Raw genomic sequence first — 18,897 nt, 5'->3', positions numbered from 1 at the left:
TGAACATGCTCAAAATAGAAAAGGCAAATCAGAATACATAGGCTTTAAATAGATGAAGCACTTGTTACATGAAGGAAAACAGTGTTGCAGCCATGCCTCATATATTTCTCCATTTCTTTTAGAATGTCAAGATGCTATCTGTGTAAGTTCTGCAGTCACTGAGCCTTTCCTGCCCTCCTCCCTTATCTTGTACTCAGCGAAAATAAGTATTCTTTTAAAAATAAAAAAGGATATATTATGCAAGCAAAAGAACCCAGCCTCAAATATGCACATACTGTATAAATCTACTCATATGACATTTTGGAAAAGGCAAAAATGTAGGAACAGAGGACACATAAGAGGTAGCCAGGGGTTGGGGTGGGGGAGAAAGGGTCTAAATACACCAGGACAGATGGAAAGTTCTCTTCAGGATGCTAAAATTGTTCTGTATCTTGTCTATGATGGTAGTTACAAGAATCTATTTATGTATAAAAACTCATAGAATTGTACACTCCCCAAAATTGCATTTTAATTGTGTAGAAAACGTAAAAATTGATTTGATTTAAAACTTAACTAGAGTGCCTATTTTGTACCAATACAACAGTAAGCTTTTCCTTGCTATAATGATGCTGATATTCAGCATGTCACCCACAGTGCTAATCCGCATCATTACAGCATTATTACTTCAGCATCGTTAGAGCATTGTTACTGCATTATTATTTCCAGCATTATTACAATATTACTACTTTAGTGTCACCCAAGCTTCCTAAGCTTCTTAACCAAGTAATATAACTCAAACTACAGGAATTAATGCTTGGTGTGAAGCATTTCCAATTTTCCACCTTTCCGATTTTCTTGACTTTCATTTCATTTCTCTAGCTTTTGGGCCACTATTTTAAAATACATAATTAGCAAGGCATATAAAAAACAAGATATGTTTGTTCTCCTGTGCCAAAAAGTGTGCCTCACACCACAAATTCCCTTAATTTTTCCTTCACTCTTTCTTCTTTAAAAGAATAACCAGAAATTGTAAGAAAATTTTATTATTTGCTCACTTTTGAGAAGTGGTTTGTCTTGTAACTAGGTATCAATGATGATAGAGTCTAAAGAAGACTTTCATAGACTGTTCCTTCCCCCATTCTCTTTGGTTTCCTTCCCTTTTGCTATTTTCAAGCTGTTAATGGTATTTTATTTTTGAACACACACTATCGCCATATAGAGTGTTGTCTTCAAACTCAGAGGCAACATTAGAGAGTAAGGACTTCCCACTTTAGCTTATTGTAGATCCAGATGTTCAGAACATTCTAATGCCTCCACCTGAAAACCCTTCCTGGAGTGAACATTTTCTATTTTGTTGCATTTCTGGAAATGGGAGTAATACAACACCATCTCTTCCTTAAGACCTGTAAATCCTGTACTAACTGCAAATGCCTAACATAAACCTTAGGGGGATGTATTAATCCATTCTTGCATAGTTCTTGCTATAAAGAACTACCTGAGGCTGGGTAATTTATAAAGAAAAGAGGTTTAATTGACTCACAGTTCTGCAGGCTGTACAGTAAGCATGGCTGGGGAGGCCGCAGGAAACCTAAAATCATGGTGGAAGGCAATGGGGAAGCAGGCACGTCCTCCATGGCTGGAGCAGGGGGAAGAAAGTGAAGGGGGAGGTGCTCCATACTTTTAAATAAGCAGATCTCATGAGAACTCACTCAGTAGCATGAGAACAGCAAAGGGAATATCTGCCCTCAGGATGCAATCACCTCCCATCAGGCCCCTCCTCCAACACTGGGGATTACAATTCTGCATGAGATTTGGGTGGAGACACAAATCCAAATCCTATCTGGGGAGAAACAATCTTCTCATTGTGTGTCTTGGGATCTCTCATTAAGGATCTCTGGACATTTGTCACAACTGGCTCTTAGTGCTTAATATTGCACCTCTATCCTTGAGAACAGTGTATTCCTACCTCTTCTCAGTTGTCCTTCATCCCCTGCTATCTTGTCTTTGTCCATCATGGTGACTCTGTTTGTCCTCTATATCAGAGACTGAACTTTTCTTGACGGCTTCCCTGTTCTAACCTCTGTTTTCAGTTCCCTAGGCCCTGACACTGGCTGAGTCCCATGATCTGAGACTTCTCCCTGGAGACTTTGCTTACATTTCCCAGCATGCGCTAATGAAAAGTGAATCTGATTTTTCTTCCAGATCCTCAGTTATATTCTCTAGAGGAAGCATCTTCAATGATTTCTTGGGTATCCTTCCAGAACTTTCCCTGTATATACATATTCTATACACATACACCTTTCTGAAACACCCTTATGAATAGAAGCATATTATTCCTATGATCTTGTGCTTTGCATTTTGTTTTATATGCTTATTGATCTTTGTATTTCAAAATAACTATAGCCACATCATTCTAAAAAGAATGCAGCATAATTGGTATGCACCATAATTTATTAATCAAACCTTTATTGCTTGAGTATAAGTTGTTTTCCTCATTTGTCATTGTTGCCATCATAAACTATGGTGCAGTGAAAATCCTTGTACTTATGTTTCTGCAAACACATGCAAATATAACCGTTGAAAATTTTTTTGAAATGGAATTAATTGCTGGGTCAACACGTTCATTATAGATTTCACCAAATTCTTCTCCCAAAATATGGTATAAATTCCTATTTCTACCTGTATTAGTCAGGGTTCTCTAGAGGGACAGAACTAATAGGATATATAAATGTGTAAAGGGGAGTTTAGGCCGGGTGCAGTGGCTCACGCCTGTAATCCTAGCACTCTGGGAGGCTGAGGCAGGCAGATCACCTGAAGTCAGGAGTTCCAGACTAGCCTGGCCAACATGGTGAAACCTCATCTCTATTAAAAGTACAAAAAATTAGCCAGGCATGGTGGTGGGCGCCTGTAATCCCAGCTACTCGGGAGGCTGAGGCAGGAGAATCGCTTGAACCCGGGAGGTGGAGGTTGCAGTGAGGTGAGATCGTGCTATTGCACTCCAGCCTGGGCAACAAGAGCGAGACTCCATCTCAAAAAAAGGGGGAAGTTTATTAAGTATTAATTTACACAATAACAAGTTCCCACAATGGGCTGTCTGCAAACTTGAGGAGCAAAGAGGGCCAGTCTGAGTCCCAAAACTGAAGAACTTGGAGTCTGATGTTTGAGGCCCAGAAGCATCTAGCATGGGAGAAAGATACAGGCTGGGAGGCTAGGTCAGTCTCGCCTTTTCACATTTTTCTGCCTGCCTTATATACGCTGGCAGCTGATTAGACTGTGCCCACCAGATTAAAGGTGGGTCTGCCTTCCCCAGCCCACTGACTCAAATGTTACTGTCCTTTGGCAACACCATCACAGACACACACAGGAACAATACTTTGCACCTTTCAGTGCAATCAAGTTGACACTCAGTATTAACCATCATACTACCAAAATGATGCGACAGCTCCCGCTTCACACACCTGCACCAAGCTTATGTATTATCAAACTTTTAAATCTTTACTGCTCTGATAGGTTTTTAAAAAGCTACCTCATTATTGCTTTAACTTGTTTTATTTAATTATTAGTGAAGTCTATATAGCCTTTTTTATTTTTATTTTTTTTTTGAGATGGAGCCTCCCTCTGTTGCCCAGGCTGGAGTGCAATGGCACCATCTCGGCTCAGTGCAACCTCCACCTCCCGGGTTCAAGAGATTCTCCTGCCTTAGCCTCCCGAGTAGCTGGGATTACAGGCACCCACCACTACACCCGGCTAATTTTTGTATTTTTAGTAGAGAGGGGGTTTCACCATGTTAATCACGCTGGTCTCAAACTCCTGACTCCGCCGGCCTCGGCCTCCCAAAGTACTGAGATTACAGGCATGAGCCACCGTGCCCGGCCTGAGGTCTACATCTTTATATGTGGTTTGGGTCCATTTTTTTTCTCTTTCTGGAAACTGTTTTTTGCCTATTCTGTGATTGATGGAGATCATCTCTCATGGCACTCTGGGTCCTCAGAAATCTCAGCAGGCAGTGTGGCACAGGCTCTCTTCGGCCTTCTCAAGCCCCAACAAGCCCCATCACCCCTTCCGCTCTTACAGCTGACCTCCAGGATAGCAGCAAGGGTCACTTCTATCCCAGGCTGGCCACCTCTCTGGCACTTCTGTTGTAGGACCCTTTCCTTAGTTCAACTAAAGATGGGGTCCTCATCACACGACCACAAAAAATTAGGCTCGCAGACAATTTGAAGGGTGAGAAGGGCAGGGTTTATTGGGTGAAAAGGAAAAGAGGGAAACAGGGACTTTCTGCAATGCCAGAGTCCCTGCTAGTGCGCTTCCCACCTCGCAGATGCAATCCCAGGTACCACACAGGAGAGAGAACAGGAGAGAGAAGCCAGGCTCCTCCCCGCTGCAAAGGGCGTGAACTTCCCAGGGCTCCACACCAGAGCGCATTCCCCATGGTGCGCAGGCCATTAGAGGTTCTGCCAGGGAGCCATTCCCACCTGGCTGTCTCACTTCCACCAGCAAAGAGGCAAAAGATCTCTCCACTCTCAGGTTTCCCAAACTTTAAGGAGGGTGGAGAGTCCTAGTTTCGCCTCCTGCCAACTCCCCAGAGCAAGTCAGAGGAGGCATGGGAGACACAGCCCTCCCCCCATGCCTAACTCACCTCGCCACGCTCCGTCTCCTCCGCTCCCTCCTGGGTTTGAGGTTCTTATCCCGCCTGGGCAGAGGCCACGGGAGGCTAATTCAGTCAGTCGTCTTGCTGTGACCAGTGTGTTGAACAAACAGGACTCGGGACATTATCCAAATACAGCTTTGTTTATGTCTTCCTCACCTAACTTTATTCTGTGAGGATAATCTTCACCCGGATAAAAATTCTTGCAGTTCCTTGGATTTTTGGCTTTCTCTGTTGTATTATGTATATATAGTCACAAACGCCACCTGCTTTTTCGGTCATCAGAATGTCCAGTCCTGGTGACAGTCAAAACCCAACGCTGAATCCCCTCCCTGTAAGGCAGGGAGGAGACGTGAGGGGTACGGTGGATGGGTAGCTTCAGGCTCTCAGACCTGACACTTCTTGAGAAAACAAGCAATTCAAGCATCCCTTCTTTGTGCACGCTCCCAGAGGTCCGCTAAAGCCTTGTGGGCTCGCCCTTGTAAACCAAAAAGTATCTGAGACAGGTCTCAATCCATTTAGAAGTTTATTTTGCCAAGGTTAAGGCCATGACCTGGAGACAGGTCTGTGCCTTTCTCCAAAGACAATTTTGAGGGCTTCAGTATTTAAAGGAGAAAAGCTGGCTGCAGGGGAAAGAGGGAAGGTATGGTCATGTGACTCAATGCATGTGTTGCAAGGGAAAGGGAGCAGGTAGGGGAAGAGTCAATTATGTACTTTTCCGCCCGCTGCAGTGGCTCACGCCTGTAATCCCAGCACTTTGGGAGGCCAAGGCAGGCGGATCACCTGAGGTCAGGAGTTCAAGGCTAGCCTGGCCAACATGGTGAAACCCTGTCTCTACTTAAAATACAAAAATTAGCCTGGCGTGGTGGCGTGCGCCTGTAATCCCAGCTACTCTGGAGGCTGAGGCAGGAGAATCACTTGACCCCAGGAGGCGGAGGTTGCAGTGAGTCAAGATCCTTCCGCTGCTCTCCAGCCTGGGCGACAGAGCGAGACTCCATCTGAAAAAAAAAAAAAAAAAAAAAAAGTTATGTATTTGTCTCATGTTCAGTAAATCGGCACTTTACATAAGATAAGGTAAACCTAGAGTAGCTACCTGTGGAGATATTTAACCTTTTATCTGTAGCTGTCTGTTTGGAAACAAAAGGAAAGACAGCTTTTTGCATGACTCAGCTTTCAGCTTAATTGTTTTTCTTTTTGGCAGAGTAAATTGGGGACCCAAGTTTTGATTTTCCTTTCACACGCTTGACCCCAGAGGATATGCCTCTGCTACTAGCGGCTGTGCAGTACCTCCTCAGGCCTCCCACTCTTCTGGGTGAGACCTTCTCAGGCCTCTGCCATGCCCCTGCCAGCCAGCCTCCCCTCTTCCCCATGAGGGAGAGTTGTCCACTCTGGGCTCTGGGCAGGGCCCCATGCAGTAGCATCCACGCAGGCTCGAGGCCACATTTTCACTCCCTCTAGATCCGCAGGTGGGAGTGCAGCCACCACCATTCCCCTTGGCTGTCTCCCAGGCCTCAGGCATCAGTCCTCTGCATCCTTAACCACAGGAAATACAGTCCCAGGTTCTCCATGTGGTCCTTAAAGCTTTCATCCATGAAGCTTGAGGTAAGGACGAAGTGTCAGAGATAAGCAAGGCTTGGCATTGATGAAAGTGGGAAAAGCAGGTGATGGGCTTCGGGGCCTACTATCCCAAAAGGTAGTGCTTTGACATTTGAGAAAACTGCGGTAAAAGAGTCTTTGTGACCTTCTCCCATGCTTCTCCCCTGAAGCGGGCATGAAAGAATTCTTCTGAACTTCCTCTGAAGTAGGTCATGAGATCCTCATTGGAGATGTATCCTCCCCATCCTAGAAAAAAATGTCCTTGTCTCTGAAGACATAGGGACACAGGAAGAATCTGAACAAGCAGGCTTTGCTAAGTTTCCTCCAGCTAATCACCATTCCATCAGACCTTTTTTGTCCAATCATATTTTTCCTCAGTGTTCCATGTCTCCATCAAATCTAACATAAAAATACACAGGTTTCCCTGTTTCTTTGGGTCTTCACTTCTGAAGGCTGCTACGTCATGTAAAACTCACATTGAATAAATGTGTGTGCTTTTCTTTGGTTAGGCTGTCTTTTGTTACAGATGCCTAAGCCTTGAGCCTACTGATGGGAAGAAAAGATGTTGCCTTTCCCCTCCACAGGTTTTATTCAGGAAAGAGCTGAGCTCTGTTTCACTTTACACAGAAGTGCCTGGGCGTTTTAAATAGAGAATGAGGAAGTAGGGAGGGGAAGAGGCAGGGCCTTCAGTGGAGTTAGGGCAGTGAAAAATACAAAAAGCCAGAAAGAGAGTTAATTCAAAATAAATGTGTTAGGCCATCTGTGTCTGCTAACTGGCATTTACGGAATTGGGGCTTCTGCCCTCCCAAAGGGACAGGAAGACAAAAATCCTATCGTTTCTGATGATTACATTTCAAAGGAATGACTTTCAGGTCCTTGACAAAGGCGCTCTTCTGTTGTAGCAGATTTATAATACTTCTCAAAGGGACTGAGGAAGGCTTTACAGTTCTAAGCTTTTTAAAAGTAAGTGTGCTAAGAAAGGAAGGTCAAGGGCCCATGGTCAGGTGTTGGCTAGAACAAATAGTAAATTCTTTTGACAGCCTTGGCCTTTTCCCTATGGAAACTCAAAGTGGGGGAGGGGAGGAATTATCTTAGGAACATAGCCTTAGGCTGCCAGAAACTATGGCAGAGTTTGAGCAAGTCCCCTAGTGCAGATTTGGATGGATTCCTTCCTGCTGAGAATTTTGCAGTTCTCAGCAGACACTGCCCACCATGAAGAAGGTAAGGTATAAAGCACAGCTTGCTCCAAATACAGCCTCCTCACAAAATTCTCTTTTACCCCTTTCTTGTGTTCTTGACCTCACTGAGGCATCTGGGTGTCATTCCCTCTTTCGTGTAACTGTGGCAAAGGGTCTGTCTCACACACACATCCGTGTTCTGTATCTAGCTCACCAATGCTTCAGTGGAAACAGAGCCCAATCCCAACATCTTGTTACATTGCAAACTGATGATCATACCAAAAGTTGGCCATTGGGAGCTCAAGAGCCAAAATATATGAAACTCAGACTCTTTGGTCTCTCTATTTTGGTTAGTCTCTCGCAAAAGCAAGGTCTTATTTGAAATTAGAGAAGTGATGGGGCAAGCAGAGATTACAGGGAAAATAATAAACACATATATGTCAATATGCCACGTATCATTCTGACAGATGGGTCTTTTGCATACTAAGCACCTAGCCCAGTATCTGACCCATAGTAAATAATAAATGCAATGAGTGGACTCTGTTTCTGAGTGATGCATTCTTCATGCAGTACTTATTTATGGCTGAGATGCAATGAATTGTCTAATATCTGGCTATATTCATTTTATTTTAAAAATGGCATTTGCAATTTGATTTATAACAATATTTATTATGTGACATTTTGAAAATCCTAAAGTGCATAAATTAGGAAGCAAACTCACCTGTAATCCTACCACTCAGAAATCATCACTGTTAACATTTTATATGCATATAAGCATGTGTTACTTAAAAACAAAAATACTAAGCTAAATTATATAATACTAAATTTTTATGACCAAAAAATGATATGTACTCAATGGATGCTATGGCCTTTTTTTTTTTTTTTTTAAGTATAGCTTTGCTCACATTTGCTGTCGTGTTTCAGTTTGACTTTTAGGTTCTGCCCTACTCAGTTTTGCCACAATAATGCTACATAATAACCAACCATCATTTCCCTCTCACATGTCCTCAGGGGCAGGTCTGCTAGTGACAATGCACGTGGCAGGGCCTGGCTCCTGGCTGCAGGCCTGATTCAGATCTGTTTCACATGTCTCTGTATTTCAAGTCTTTACTTGCTTAATGTCCACTAATATCCCATTAGCCAAAGCCAGTCACATGGCCAAGCCCAACATCAACAGGGCAAAGATATATAGTTATCCCTTAGTATACATGGGGGATTAGTTCCAGGACCATCTGAGTATACGCAAATCTGTGCATACTCAAGTCCCACAGTTGGCCCTGCTGAACCCAGATATAGGACAAGTCGGCCCTTGCATACTCAAGTTTCACATCCCAAGAAGACTGTATTTTTTATCTGCATTTGGTCGAAAAAAATTTGTGTATTAGTGGACCTGCACAGTTCAAGCCTGTGTTGTTCAAGGGTTAACTGTGCTCTGCCTTTGGTGAGATTAACTGTAAATTACATGGAAAAGGCAGTCACATGGAAAAGGATACACACAGGGATAAATAATTGGGAACAATAATCCAATCTACCTCAGGCATAAACATCCCTATTTACCATTGGTCCTCAGAATCCAAGAGTTCCACATGAATGATTCAACCAACCAATGATCAAAAATAGTTGGGGGGGGGAGAAAACAAAAAAAGTTAATACAAATAAAAGACCAATACAATACAATATCCATTTATAGCCTTTACATTGTATTAGGTATTATAAATAATCTAGTGATTTAAAATATACTGGGAGGATGAACATAGGTTTTATGCTAATACTGCACCATTTTATGTTAGGGACTTGAACATCCACATATTTTGGTATCCTGGGGAGGTCCTGGAACTAATCCCCCCAAAATATCAAGCGACAACTGTGCATTGTTTTATTGCAGTTAGGTCTAGAGTATTCACTGATTTTCATTATGCTTAACAACTAACTATAAGATTTATTTAGGATGGGCATAAAAGACATTCTGAATGCACTAAAGTCTGGTGATTTCTGTGCTAAAATAAAGTTTGAATCCTCTACATCTGTACTTAATGTGATGTGCTCACTCTCTTTCGTCTGCTTACTTCATTCCTTTGATTTGAATGCTCCCTTGAACTTCTCTGTATATTTCCATGTGTGTCAATCAGGAGTCACCTTTCTCCAGGTGTTAGTAGAGCCAAAAGGAATAGTTCTTTCCCATTTCTATCTAAAACATTTCTATCATGATTCTCAGGGAAAATTAGTATTTTTCTTACATTAAAATACTCCTATATTTCTAACATATAACTAATATTTCTTATATTGAAATAAATATAGTAGTCCCTCCTTACCTTCGGTTTCAGTTACTTGGTGTCAACCTGTTATCGAGCAAATGGGGCTCCCTGCCTGATGTGCTGGAAGTCAAAACTGACACCAGATTTTTTCAGAAAAGAAAAGCTTTATATTGAAAATCGACTCAAAGAGACAGGAGTCAAGCTGAAATCTGTCTCCCTGTGCTGGCCTTAAGGCAGTAATTTTATTAGAAAAGGTTTAAGGGGTGGATACTGGGATTAGCAGGTGGTTGGAGGAAGGAAAGGGGAGGTCTGGAAAAGTCCGTGGGCATGCACAGTTATCTCTTCATGCCACTTCATGGGTCCCGTGTGCAAATTCAGGGGGAGTTAGTATGAAACATGCAGTGGGAATTCAGGCTATGACTTCAGCAGGCTCATTCTGCACAAATGCCAGTCTGCTATCTTAGTTCAAACAGATTTCAGCCAGTTCTTTTATCTCATAAGCAGAGCAAATTTCAGTGTTTCAGCAGGTTGTTTCTTATCTGCCATCATGAAAACTCAAGAATTTCTGATAGACGTTGGTTGTTGGTTTCTTTTTTTTTTTTTTGAGATGGAGTCTTGCTCTTTCGCCCAGGCTGGAGTGCAGTGGTGCGATCTCAGCTTACTACACCCTCCATGTTCTGGGTTCCAGTGATTCTCCTGCCTCAGCCTCCTGAGTAGCTGGGATTACAGGTTAGCGCCACCATGGTCGGCTAATTTTTGTATTTTTAGTAGAGATGGGGTTTCACCATGTTGGTCAGCCTAGTCTCGAACTCCTGACCTCAGGTGATCCACCTGCCTCAGACTCCCAAAGTGTTGGGATTACAGGCGTGAGCCACCACACCCGGCCTGTTAGTCATTGGTTTCTTTAACTCTTTGGGACACAGTTACAAACTAAATTCTGAAAATAAGTGAGCACAGTACAATATATTCTGAGACAGAGACCACATTCACATAACTTGTATTATAGTATAGTATTATAATTGTTCTATTTTATTATTATTGTTAATCTCTTACTGTACCTAATTTATAAATTAAACTTTATCATAGGTATATATTAGAAGTATAGAATAAACTTACCTGTGTATAGAAGAAAACATAGTATATATAGGGTTTGGTACTATCCACGGTTTCAGGCAGCCACTGGGGATCTTGGAACATAACCCCCATGAATAAGGGGGGACTACTGTACATTTATTATAGACTTTTACTCTTAAGCATATAATGTAAAATATTTTAACTTCTTTTTTTAATGAAATGAATAAGAAATAGCCCTGTTATTATATTGTGATAATATGTTAATCATGTCATATTGTTTTAAAATTTGGAGGCTATCTTTTCTATTTCACTATCTAAGTCTACCCAGAGAATCACATAAACCAAGAAAATTCCTGCAACAATGGCATCATAAGTGTCATCACAACTGATCCTTTCAGTCATTTTCCAAGTGCAGTAATTAGGTATTTTGATCCATGTCACATAAACCATGCCGGTGGTTTCATTTTCCTGTTTTCTATCCCAGTTCCTGATAATGTGTGTACAGAACCCCAGTGAGCATGTGCTCTTCAAGACTAAATTACTTCTTGATAATAGTGGAGGTGGGAAGGAGCACTAACTCTTTAACACTGCTGGGAGAGCACTATTTAATAGTGTACCCTTCAACTGGGGGTTGTGTGACCCCCATCTGAAGGGGATTGGGAAATGTGTGGGGCACATTTTGTTGTCACAATAACAAGAATCTGCTACTGGCATTTAGTGTCTGGGGATCTGGATTGGTAACTTACTATGCACAGAACCATCCCACACTACGAAGAAATCTCCAATCCAAAATGCCAGTTGTGCCTTGTGTTGAAATACTGATTTAAGTGAGTAGAGCCTTTATTAGTTAAGATTTTTAGCTGCAAATAACAGAACCAACTTCGGCTAGTTTAAATGGAAAGGAAACTAATTAAAGGATATTCAGTAGCTCACAGAATCCTTAGAAGGTCCAGAAAATTAGGCTGAGTGGCTAAGCAGTAGGAACAATGCCTTGTTACACTGCCCAGCTGCTCTGGGAGAATCCAGCTGGTGCTACTTTTTTACCAGCTTGTACTTCTTGCACAGAATAGGGAAATGTGGGATGTGGGACACCCCAGCCAGGTAGGGCCTTTGCCGCTACTGCTTCTGAGAGCTGGCTATCTCTCCACCATCCCTGCCAGGATGAACTGATTCCATGCAGGGTTTCCTTGTTGCTTGGTGGAGCCCAGGTCACATATCTGAACCCCAGTGACATGGAAGGCTGAGGGTGAGTTCTTGGCCTCCACCTTGGGGCCTCTGTCCCGGGGAAGCAAGGTTCACAAGGTAGAAAGCTACACGAAGATAGGAGAGGAGTTCAAAAGATACTGGGCAGTACCAAGTGTCACAAATGCCCACCAAATCAAAGGCCCTTGTTACCTCTCCCTAAAGACACTTCTTGAGCATGGACCTGGGAAAAACAGTTTCTAAATTTGTCTTCCAGAATCTTGAAAAGATATGCTCAGTATCTCCCCACTGTTGCATATTCATTCTATTTTCTCTACTTCAATTAGCATATCAGATATTCTTTGGATTCGTGCATAAGTATCATTTTCGTTTCCTTCCTCAGCACTGTAATTCCTGTCCAGCCGTAAGATTAATTTCTTTGTCCTCTCACCTCCTACAACTTCGTATATCTCACATTAGTGGTTTCAAAATAAGATTTTTTGAAATTACGGATAAGATAACATATGTGACTAAAAAAAAAAATCAGTGAAGACAATGTCTTTCGTTCAAAGACATTATCATGGCAATATTGTGCCCAAGTGATTTTGGGCAGGAAGTATCAGGAATAATTCAAAGCATTGTACCAGGCCGGTTATGGTGGCTCATGCCTGTAATCTCAACACTTCGGGAGGCCAAGGTGGGAGGATCACTTGAGGCCAGGAGTTCAAGGCCAGCTTGGGTAACAGTAAGACCCTGTCTCTACAAAAAATTTTAAAATTCACTGGGCATGGTAGTGTGCCTCTAGTTCCAGCTACTCAGGAGGCTGACGCAGGAGGATCCCTTGAGCTCAGGAGTTGGAGGCTGCAGAGTTATGATCTGATTGCACTGCTGTACTCCAGCCTGGGTGACAGAGCAAGACCTTGTCTCTAAAAATAAATAAAGCGTTGTACCAATTTACTGTGTTTACCTAAGAACAAGAGCTGCTTCTGCATATACCAAAAGTTGGCAGGACTGCAAGCAGGACTGTGTCACTTTTCTCAGATCAGTCAAAAAATGTAACACGTAAATATATAGGGCAGTGTCACTCAATAGTAGCTTTTCAGAAATAATGTGAACCATTACAGGGAAAGCAACATAGATTTACTGAAAACAATGAATTAATTTCTTAGTTTGTTTCTTTGATGCTGTAATAGAATTTCATGGTCTTCCAATAAATGATTAAATGATGGAATATGCAGAGGAGTAAATATTGCAGTTTACATTTTAAAATCATCCCAAATCACCTAACTTTATCAGTTACACTTAATGGATTCAAATAAGTAGTTTTGAGCATATCACCTTGGAGATGATAATAGCACCTTCCTCTTTAGAAGCTCTCTAATTACCTTGTAAATAAGCCTTTATCCTCGAAACCGTGATGCAGAAATGAAGTGCTGTAGTTAACATCACAATTTTAAATTCACTGACTCTAAGTGAACTGCTTTAATATTCATTTTCACTATGAATGAAATAATCTAGGGACTTGTCTCATTAGCATCTGTGCTGCTATCAGATTCATATAGGGACCTAGAAACTATTTTTTAAGTACACCAAGTTTATTTATTTTTATATGAAGTCTATCTACCTAGGAAAACTGGAATTTAGGGTTGTATATACAATTTGTTTAAAGTTAAAATATTATAGGTGAGATTTGAAAGTGTTGAAAATAAGGGATAACGAAAGGCTATCCATTCATCAATTTATGTGTGGAGATACTACAAGTTTTTATAGTATAAAATCTATAGTTTGTATAATGAAATAAATCACTATCTTGATTGTATAATGAAATAAATTCCTAATTTGTTACATGATGTGATAGATGATTTCTGCCTCTGTGATCAAATGCAGACAAGCAAACACATCTGTTTGGTCACATGCCTGAAATAATGTCCAGAACATGAAGTCAAACTGCTTTAATTACCTCCTTATGGGAGTGCTTGACTGCTGGGATGACTGGAAGGTAACACATTTGGAGTTCTGGAATGAATAGTTAGAATCTTAAAATTATTAATCTTAAAATTAAGATTTTTTTGTCTCTAAATTAAAATTATTAATCTTAAAAATTAAAATTTATTGAATATAAATCTAGTATATCTCAAAGGCCTATAAAAATAAATACTTCTATGCTGAGAAGTAGACTAATACAATAATAATCTAACATTTTATAAATGAGACCAAGTTCAAAGCTGACAGAATTTTGTCCTGCTGTTGAAAATATTACTTTTTGACATTCCTAATTCATCTAGGACATATTATTTTTCCAGTGACTGATCCCCAAAAATGTTGGCATTTGCTGATAAATATGAATATGTGCCACTGGGGCTTCCCTATCCGAAGCTGACAACCAACACAAGTCAAACAGAGTGTGAAGTCTTCTAGAACTCTAAGCTCTTGCTGCCAACAGATGGAACAGCGTGGCCCCTTCAAGGCCTCACACAGCAGTAACTAACTGAGACAGCGGTGTCTGCATGAGTAGCAACATGGTGTGGTCACAAAGAGCACTGTTCTAGGATCCTTGAAAATCACCCAGTCAAACTCATTCCAATTCCAGATTGGGCAGTGAGGCTCAGAAAAGTGAATTGGTTTGGTCAAGATCACGTGTCAGTGGTGGACCCAAGTCTAGAAGACACAGTCTAGAAGGGCCAAGCCAGCACTCTGTTGCCAACCATGCAGCCTCCCTGTCACAAGACAAGGCTACATAACATACAGTACCGACTCAGGACAACTCACTCTGCCTGTGTGACCCAAAGAGCGCTTATTCTGTGACTGACTAATGGGAATAAAGTCACTTGGAACATTTCAGATCCCAAACACAGAGTTCTGAAAATTAATGTCTTATTCGCTTTTAAAAATGGAAAATAAAATTTTTTATTTTATACCTTCTATTTTCTTCATAAACCTTCAAATGGAGATTTCACTGGTAAGGATTAGAATCCTTAATCCCTATATTAAGTATCTGGGTGATGTGTTTTTCAGTTCCATCACATCAGCTGATCACTCTCATATAAGTTCACAGAAATTCAGGGCTGCAAGGAAGCTGGTTTAGTCAAAAGAAAGTGACTTTCCTTTTCTTACACTTTTTAATTTGTCAAATTTATCGGTACTTGGTGGAGAGAAGAAGTGCTGCATTTTGGAAAAAGCGTTGGCTTTGAATTAGAACAGATCGTAGTTTAAATTTGGCCTTACCTTTATTAGCTTTATAACCTTGGGCTATTTAACCACACAGGGCCCCTGATTCCTAATTTGTAAAAGTACTAATTACTTCCTAATAGGGTCACCGAAGGGAAGAAATTTAATCATGAGCCTAAATCACCTGGCACACAACCTGGGACTTAGTATTTAACAAGAATCATGATTTTAAACTAAAATAACAGTAAGACATGTAACCCCAGATTGCAAAAAATATATACTATTTTAGCCTTTCAAATTATCTATATGGATTGGGAATTGCTCCCAGAGGATATCTGTAGATACATGCTGAGAAGTGCCTTCTCTCCAGAAATACTGTTCACTTAGATTATGGGGTGGTAAGGATAACAACACTGGGGCATTGACACAGAGCCCTGGGTGACAGTTCAAGTCCAGTTCCCTGATAGCAGTGGGGCCCTGCATAAGGCATGCCACCTTTTGGAGTCTGTTTCCTTGTTTGTTTGAAAAACAAGGCAACGCCCAAACTATCTTTGCTTTCTACCTTAAGGATTTACTTAAAGAAGCCATTTACAAACAAACAGTCAAGCCCTCTACCATTGAAAGGGGTTTCATGGCAAACAGCTCCCAGGATTCTGCACCTGGATGGACCTCCAGTTTTCTTCTTTGCTAGGATGTCACATCAGTGACCCATTCTTAGCTGTTTATAAGATGCTATTTAGATTTTCTTTGAATTTAAGGTTCTGTTGTTAATCCTCTGTGAAGCTGACTGATTTGATATGATTTTTAAAGGGTAAAGTTGAAGGTGCTTTGACAACTGTGCTCTCTTAGCATGAAGGACGGGATCATAAATGTGAAGCAACACTGAAACTATCGGAGCTCCGATTTATGACTTAATTACGCCAACATAGATCCAACTACTCTCAAGAGTGAAAAAAAGAAATGAGGAAAAGCAACAAGGGAAAACAATATGTTTATTAAGAGCCATGAAAATGCATAAACTCATTTGTAAATAAATGTAGTATAATTTACCCAGTGAAAAAATAGCTAAAATCCATGAGTAAACTGGATTTTATATTTGAAATGATTTTACATATTTGATCTCCAGTGATTTCCCCTCCATCATGATCTACTGGTAGCAGCAATTTTGCAATGACTATAGAAAAAGTTGTTACCAACAATCATCATACCGGGGAAGTTTTTCAAGATGCTCTTTCAAACGGAAGCAGTGCAAACAAGTTCAGATGGCAAGGGATACGATAAGACCTGGAGCTTATCTTCGGACATGTAAAAAATAAAAATCCCAAACATGTATTCCTTAAGAAATGAAAAAGCAGAACATTTTGATCAGTGAAAAATATTATAAGGATATATAAAACATTCTTAACCAGTGATCGCAATAATTACATTTATAAATGTTCATTCAAGTACTATTGTTCAATAAACATTCAAATTCTCATTAAAAGTAACACTAGATGTAGACACACCTGGACAATGCTTCTTTTGATTTAGCAACAATCGTGTCAACAGGAGGCAAGTGACCCTTAAAATACTGTTGTTGGCTCTGTTTTATTCTGTTTGTGAATGATTTGTTCAGTCGGTATGTTTTTTTCTGCAAGGACCCGAGAAATATCTCACAACAGCTAATTAAGAAATCATTTCTATAAAATAACTCTCAATATTACAGAAACAGACATTCTAAAACACAAGTGTAGCTCAAAAAATAATTGGGCAGAATCAGTTTTCTTTGGCAAGAAATTACTAATTCCTCACCAAATGTTGGTTTGCTGTTGTGCAGACACTATCAGAAACTTCTTTGGTGTTTACCAAAGAGCTACTTAATAAGCTATAAAGATTTCATAAGCTATGTTGTCACAATCGCAATGTAGAGCTTATGTCAAAGTTGTGCTGAAATCAACGTCATTTGCTGGATTACTGTTGTTAATAAGTCTTCCTTCAAAAAGCTCCCTCCTAATTTTGACCTGAGTCTCAGGCTTTAATAAAAGTTCCTTTATCTGTTTCACTTTGGACTTCAGACCCATCGTTTCTCGATGCAAAGCTTCATTAATTAAGTCTCGAATTCCAATAGGTTTCTTGCCTAAGAAAAAAAAAATTATATAATACATTTCATTAAATACGACATACTGACTTATCAAAATAGGATTTTAAAAAAACTTTAAAATGTTGCCCACATTTTATAGAAAAGGTTGCATTTCACCAAAAATATATCATTTACATGAAACATAATTTACTATAAATAAAGATCACTGCATAGCAACAGCACACTTAGGACAAACATGAAACATTATGGACTAATTGTACAGATGATAATTTCAACAGTGATTATTTTAAACTTAGCACTTGATAGCTGTGTGTGAGAGTTCTGGCCTCAGATAAAGTAGTCAAATGCCCTGCTAAGCAATATAAATGGCAGTATTCCATTGATGGCAAGGCCTCTTTCTCGGCCTTTAATTTGCGTCCAGGAGGCACAACCCAAAGTTCCCTTTCCCTTGTGCGTGGCTGAGGGTGAATGAAACTTGGGCCATTCTTCTTTCATCAATTAATTTCCTCTGCCAGTCCCAGCACTCCGTTTTTCTTCTGTTGTGTTTCAGAAATGCGAACACATCGATCATGAAAGTATTAGGCAATCTTCACAGATTGGACCAGAGAAACTTAAACAGCACGCTGCAAGTCAGTCCCTAGACTCAGCAGAGGGGAGCAGGGAGGCTTTGCACAGAGACATGGGGGCCTGCGTTCCGGCCTCATTTCCTGTTGTTCTCATTGTCATTGCCATTCTGATCAGCTGCTTCGGTTTTCACAGAGCTCCCCTCCCCTGGCTTGTTTTTATTCTGTGTTTCCTCCAGATACTGCTGGACAGCCTTGAGCACCGCGTTCTCCACCAGCCTCTTACTGAGCCTTACTAGTTCAGCGTCATCGGGCTCCCCTCCGTTCTTTTCACCTACATTCCACAATAGAGAAGAGAGGTCACTGAGATCACATTGCCATAGAAACTTGGCATGCAGGGGCCGGCTAGTTCCATTAGTTAAAAAGAGCAAGTGTAAATTGGATCTATAAATTCAAGAACAGTGGGTTGGCTTTTCATTTGGTATTTGCGGAAGCAGGAGCCTGTCTATTCCTGAAGCCTTCAGATTGAAAAGTAGTTCATTAGTCCCAATCTAGACAAGCTCTACCTACCAATGCCGGATGTTTCCCATTTATATGTGAATTTCTGTTCTTCTCTCATCCAAGGCTAATTACTACTATTAACGTCCATGTCCCCACCACGTGGAGTCTCAGACATGTGAATTCACTAAGTAGGCCTATGTCTGCTTCTCATTCTCGAATATCAAATATCAGGTCATCAAGATTTCCCTAGCATCTCATTACTTAAGATCACTAATTTAAAAATGCTTGGCCTATAGGTTGGTTGTTAATAAATGCTCAGCACTGCCTTGAAGATAAAGGCAGTTACTACCACTAGGAATTGGTTTAAAGTAAGCTTGGAAGACTAATTTTTTTTTTAATCCCAGTGCTATCACTGCAATTTAAGAAATAGGAAATTCTTCAAAGAAAAATTAGGATTATGATGGTAAATTACTAGATGTAAATATTTTATGGTCATTTTGCTTCCCTGGGAGTGATGATCCAGGTCCAGGTCGAATTATTCCATCTTTCATTTTACACTAAAAGAGCTGGTTCCCAACTATTCTCATGCTACACATTGCCCAGTCACTCTCTTTCTTGTCTCCCTTCACTGGGAAAAGGAACTAAGGGGCTCCTTCCCCAGTTAAGGGAGACA

At 40.7% G+C, this 18,897-nt stretch overlaps 1 protein-coding gene across 6 annotated transcripts in view; it reads right to left on the bottom strand.

The window, feature by feature from the left end:
• Positions 1–16,052: 16,052 nt before the first annotated feature.
• Positions 16,053–18,897, bottom strand: part of AKAP7 (A-kinase anchoring protein 7) — a 160,441-nt gene continuing 157,596 nt past the window's right edge. For 3 of the 6 annotated variants that reach the window (XM_024249035.3, XM_054558161.2, XM_054558164.2), the window contains one exon: positions 16,053–17,196. In XM_024249035.3, the coding sequence (XP_024104803.3) occupies positions 16,991–17,196 (206 nt within the window). In that variant the 3' untranslated portion in view covers positions 16,053–16,990. Of the gene's footprint in view, positions 18,058–18,897 lie in introns of all 6 variants that reach the window. The other 3 variants (XM_002817356.6, XM_054558162.2, XM_009242254.4) reach the window with 1 other exon arrangement.

Source organism: Pongo abelii, chromosome 5 (assembly GCF_028885655.2).
Source record: "Pongo abelii isolate AG06213 chromosome 5, NHGRI_mPonAbe1-v2.0_pri, whole genome shotgun sequence".
Taxonomy (NCBI): Eukaryota; Metazoa; Chordata; class Mammalia; order Primates; family Hominidae; genus Pongo; species Pongo abelii.
Note: the sequence above shows the minus strand (reverse complement) of the source record. Positions and strands in the feature narration are given on the sequence as shown.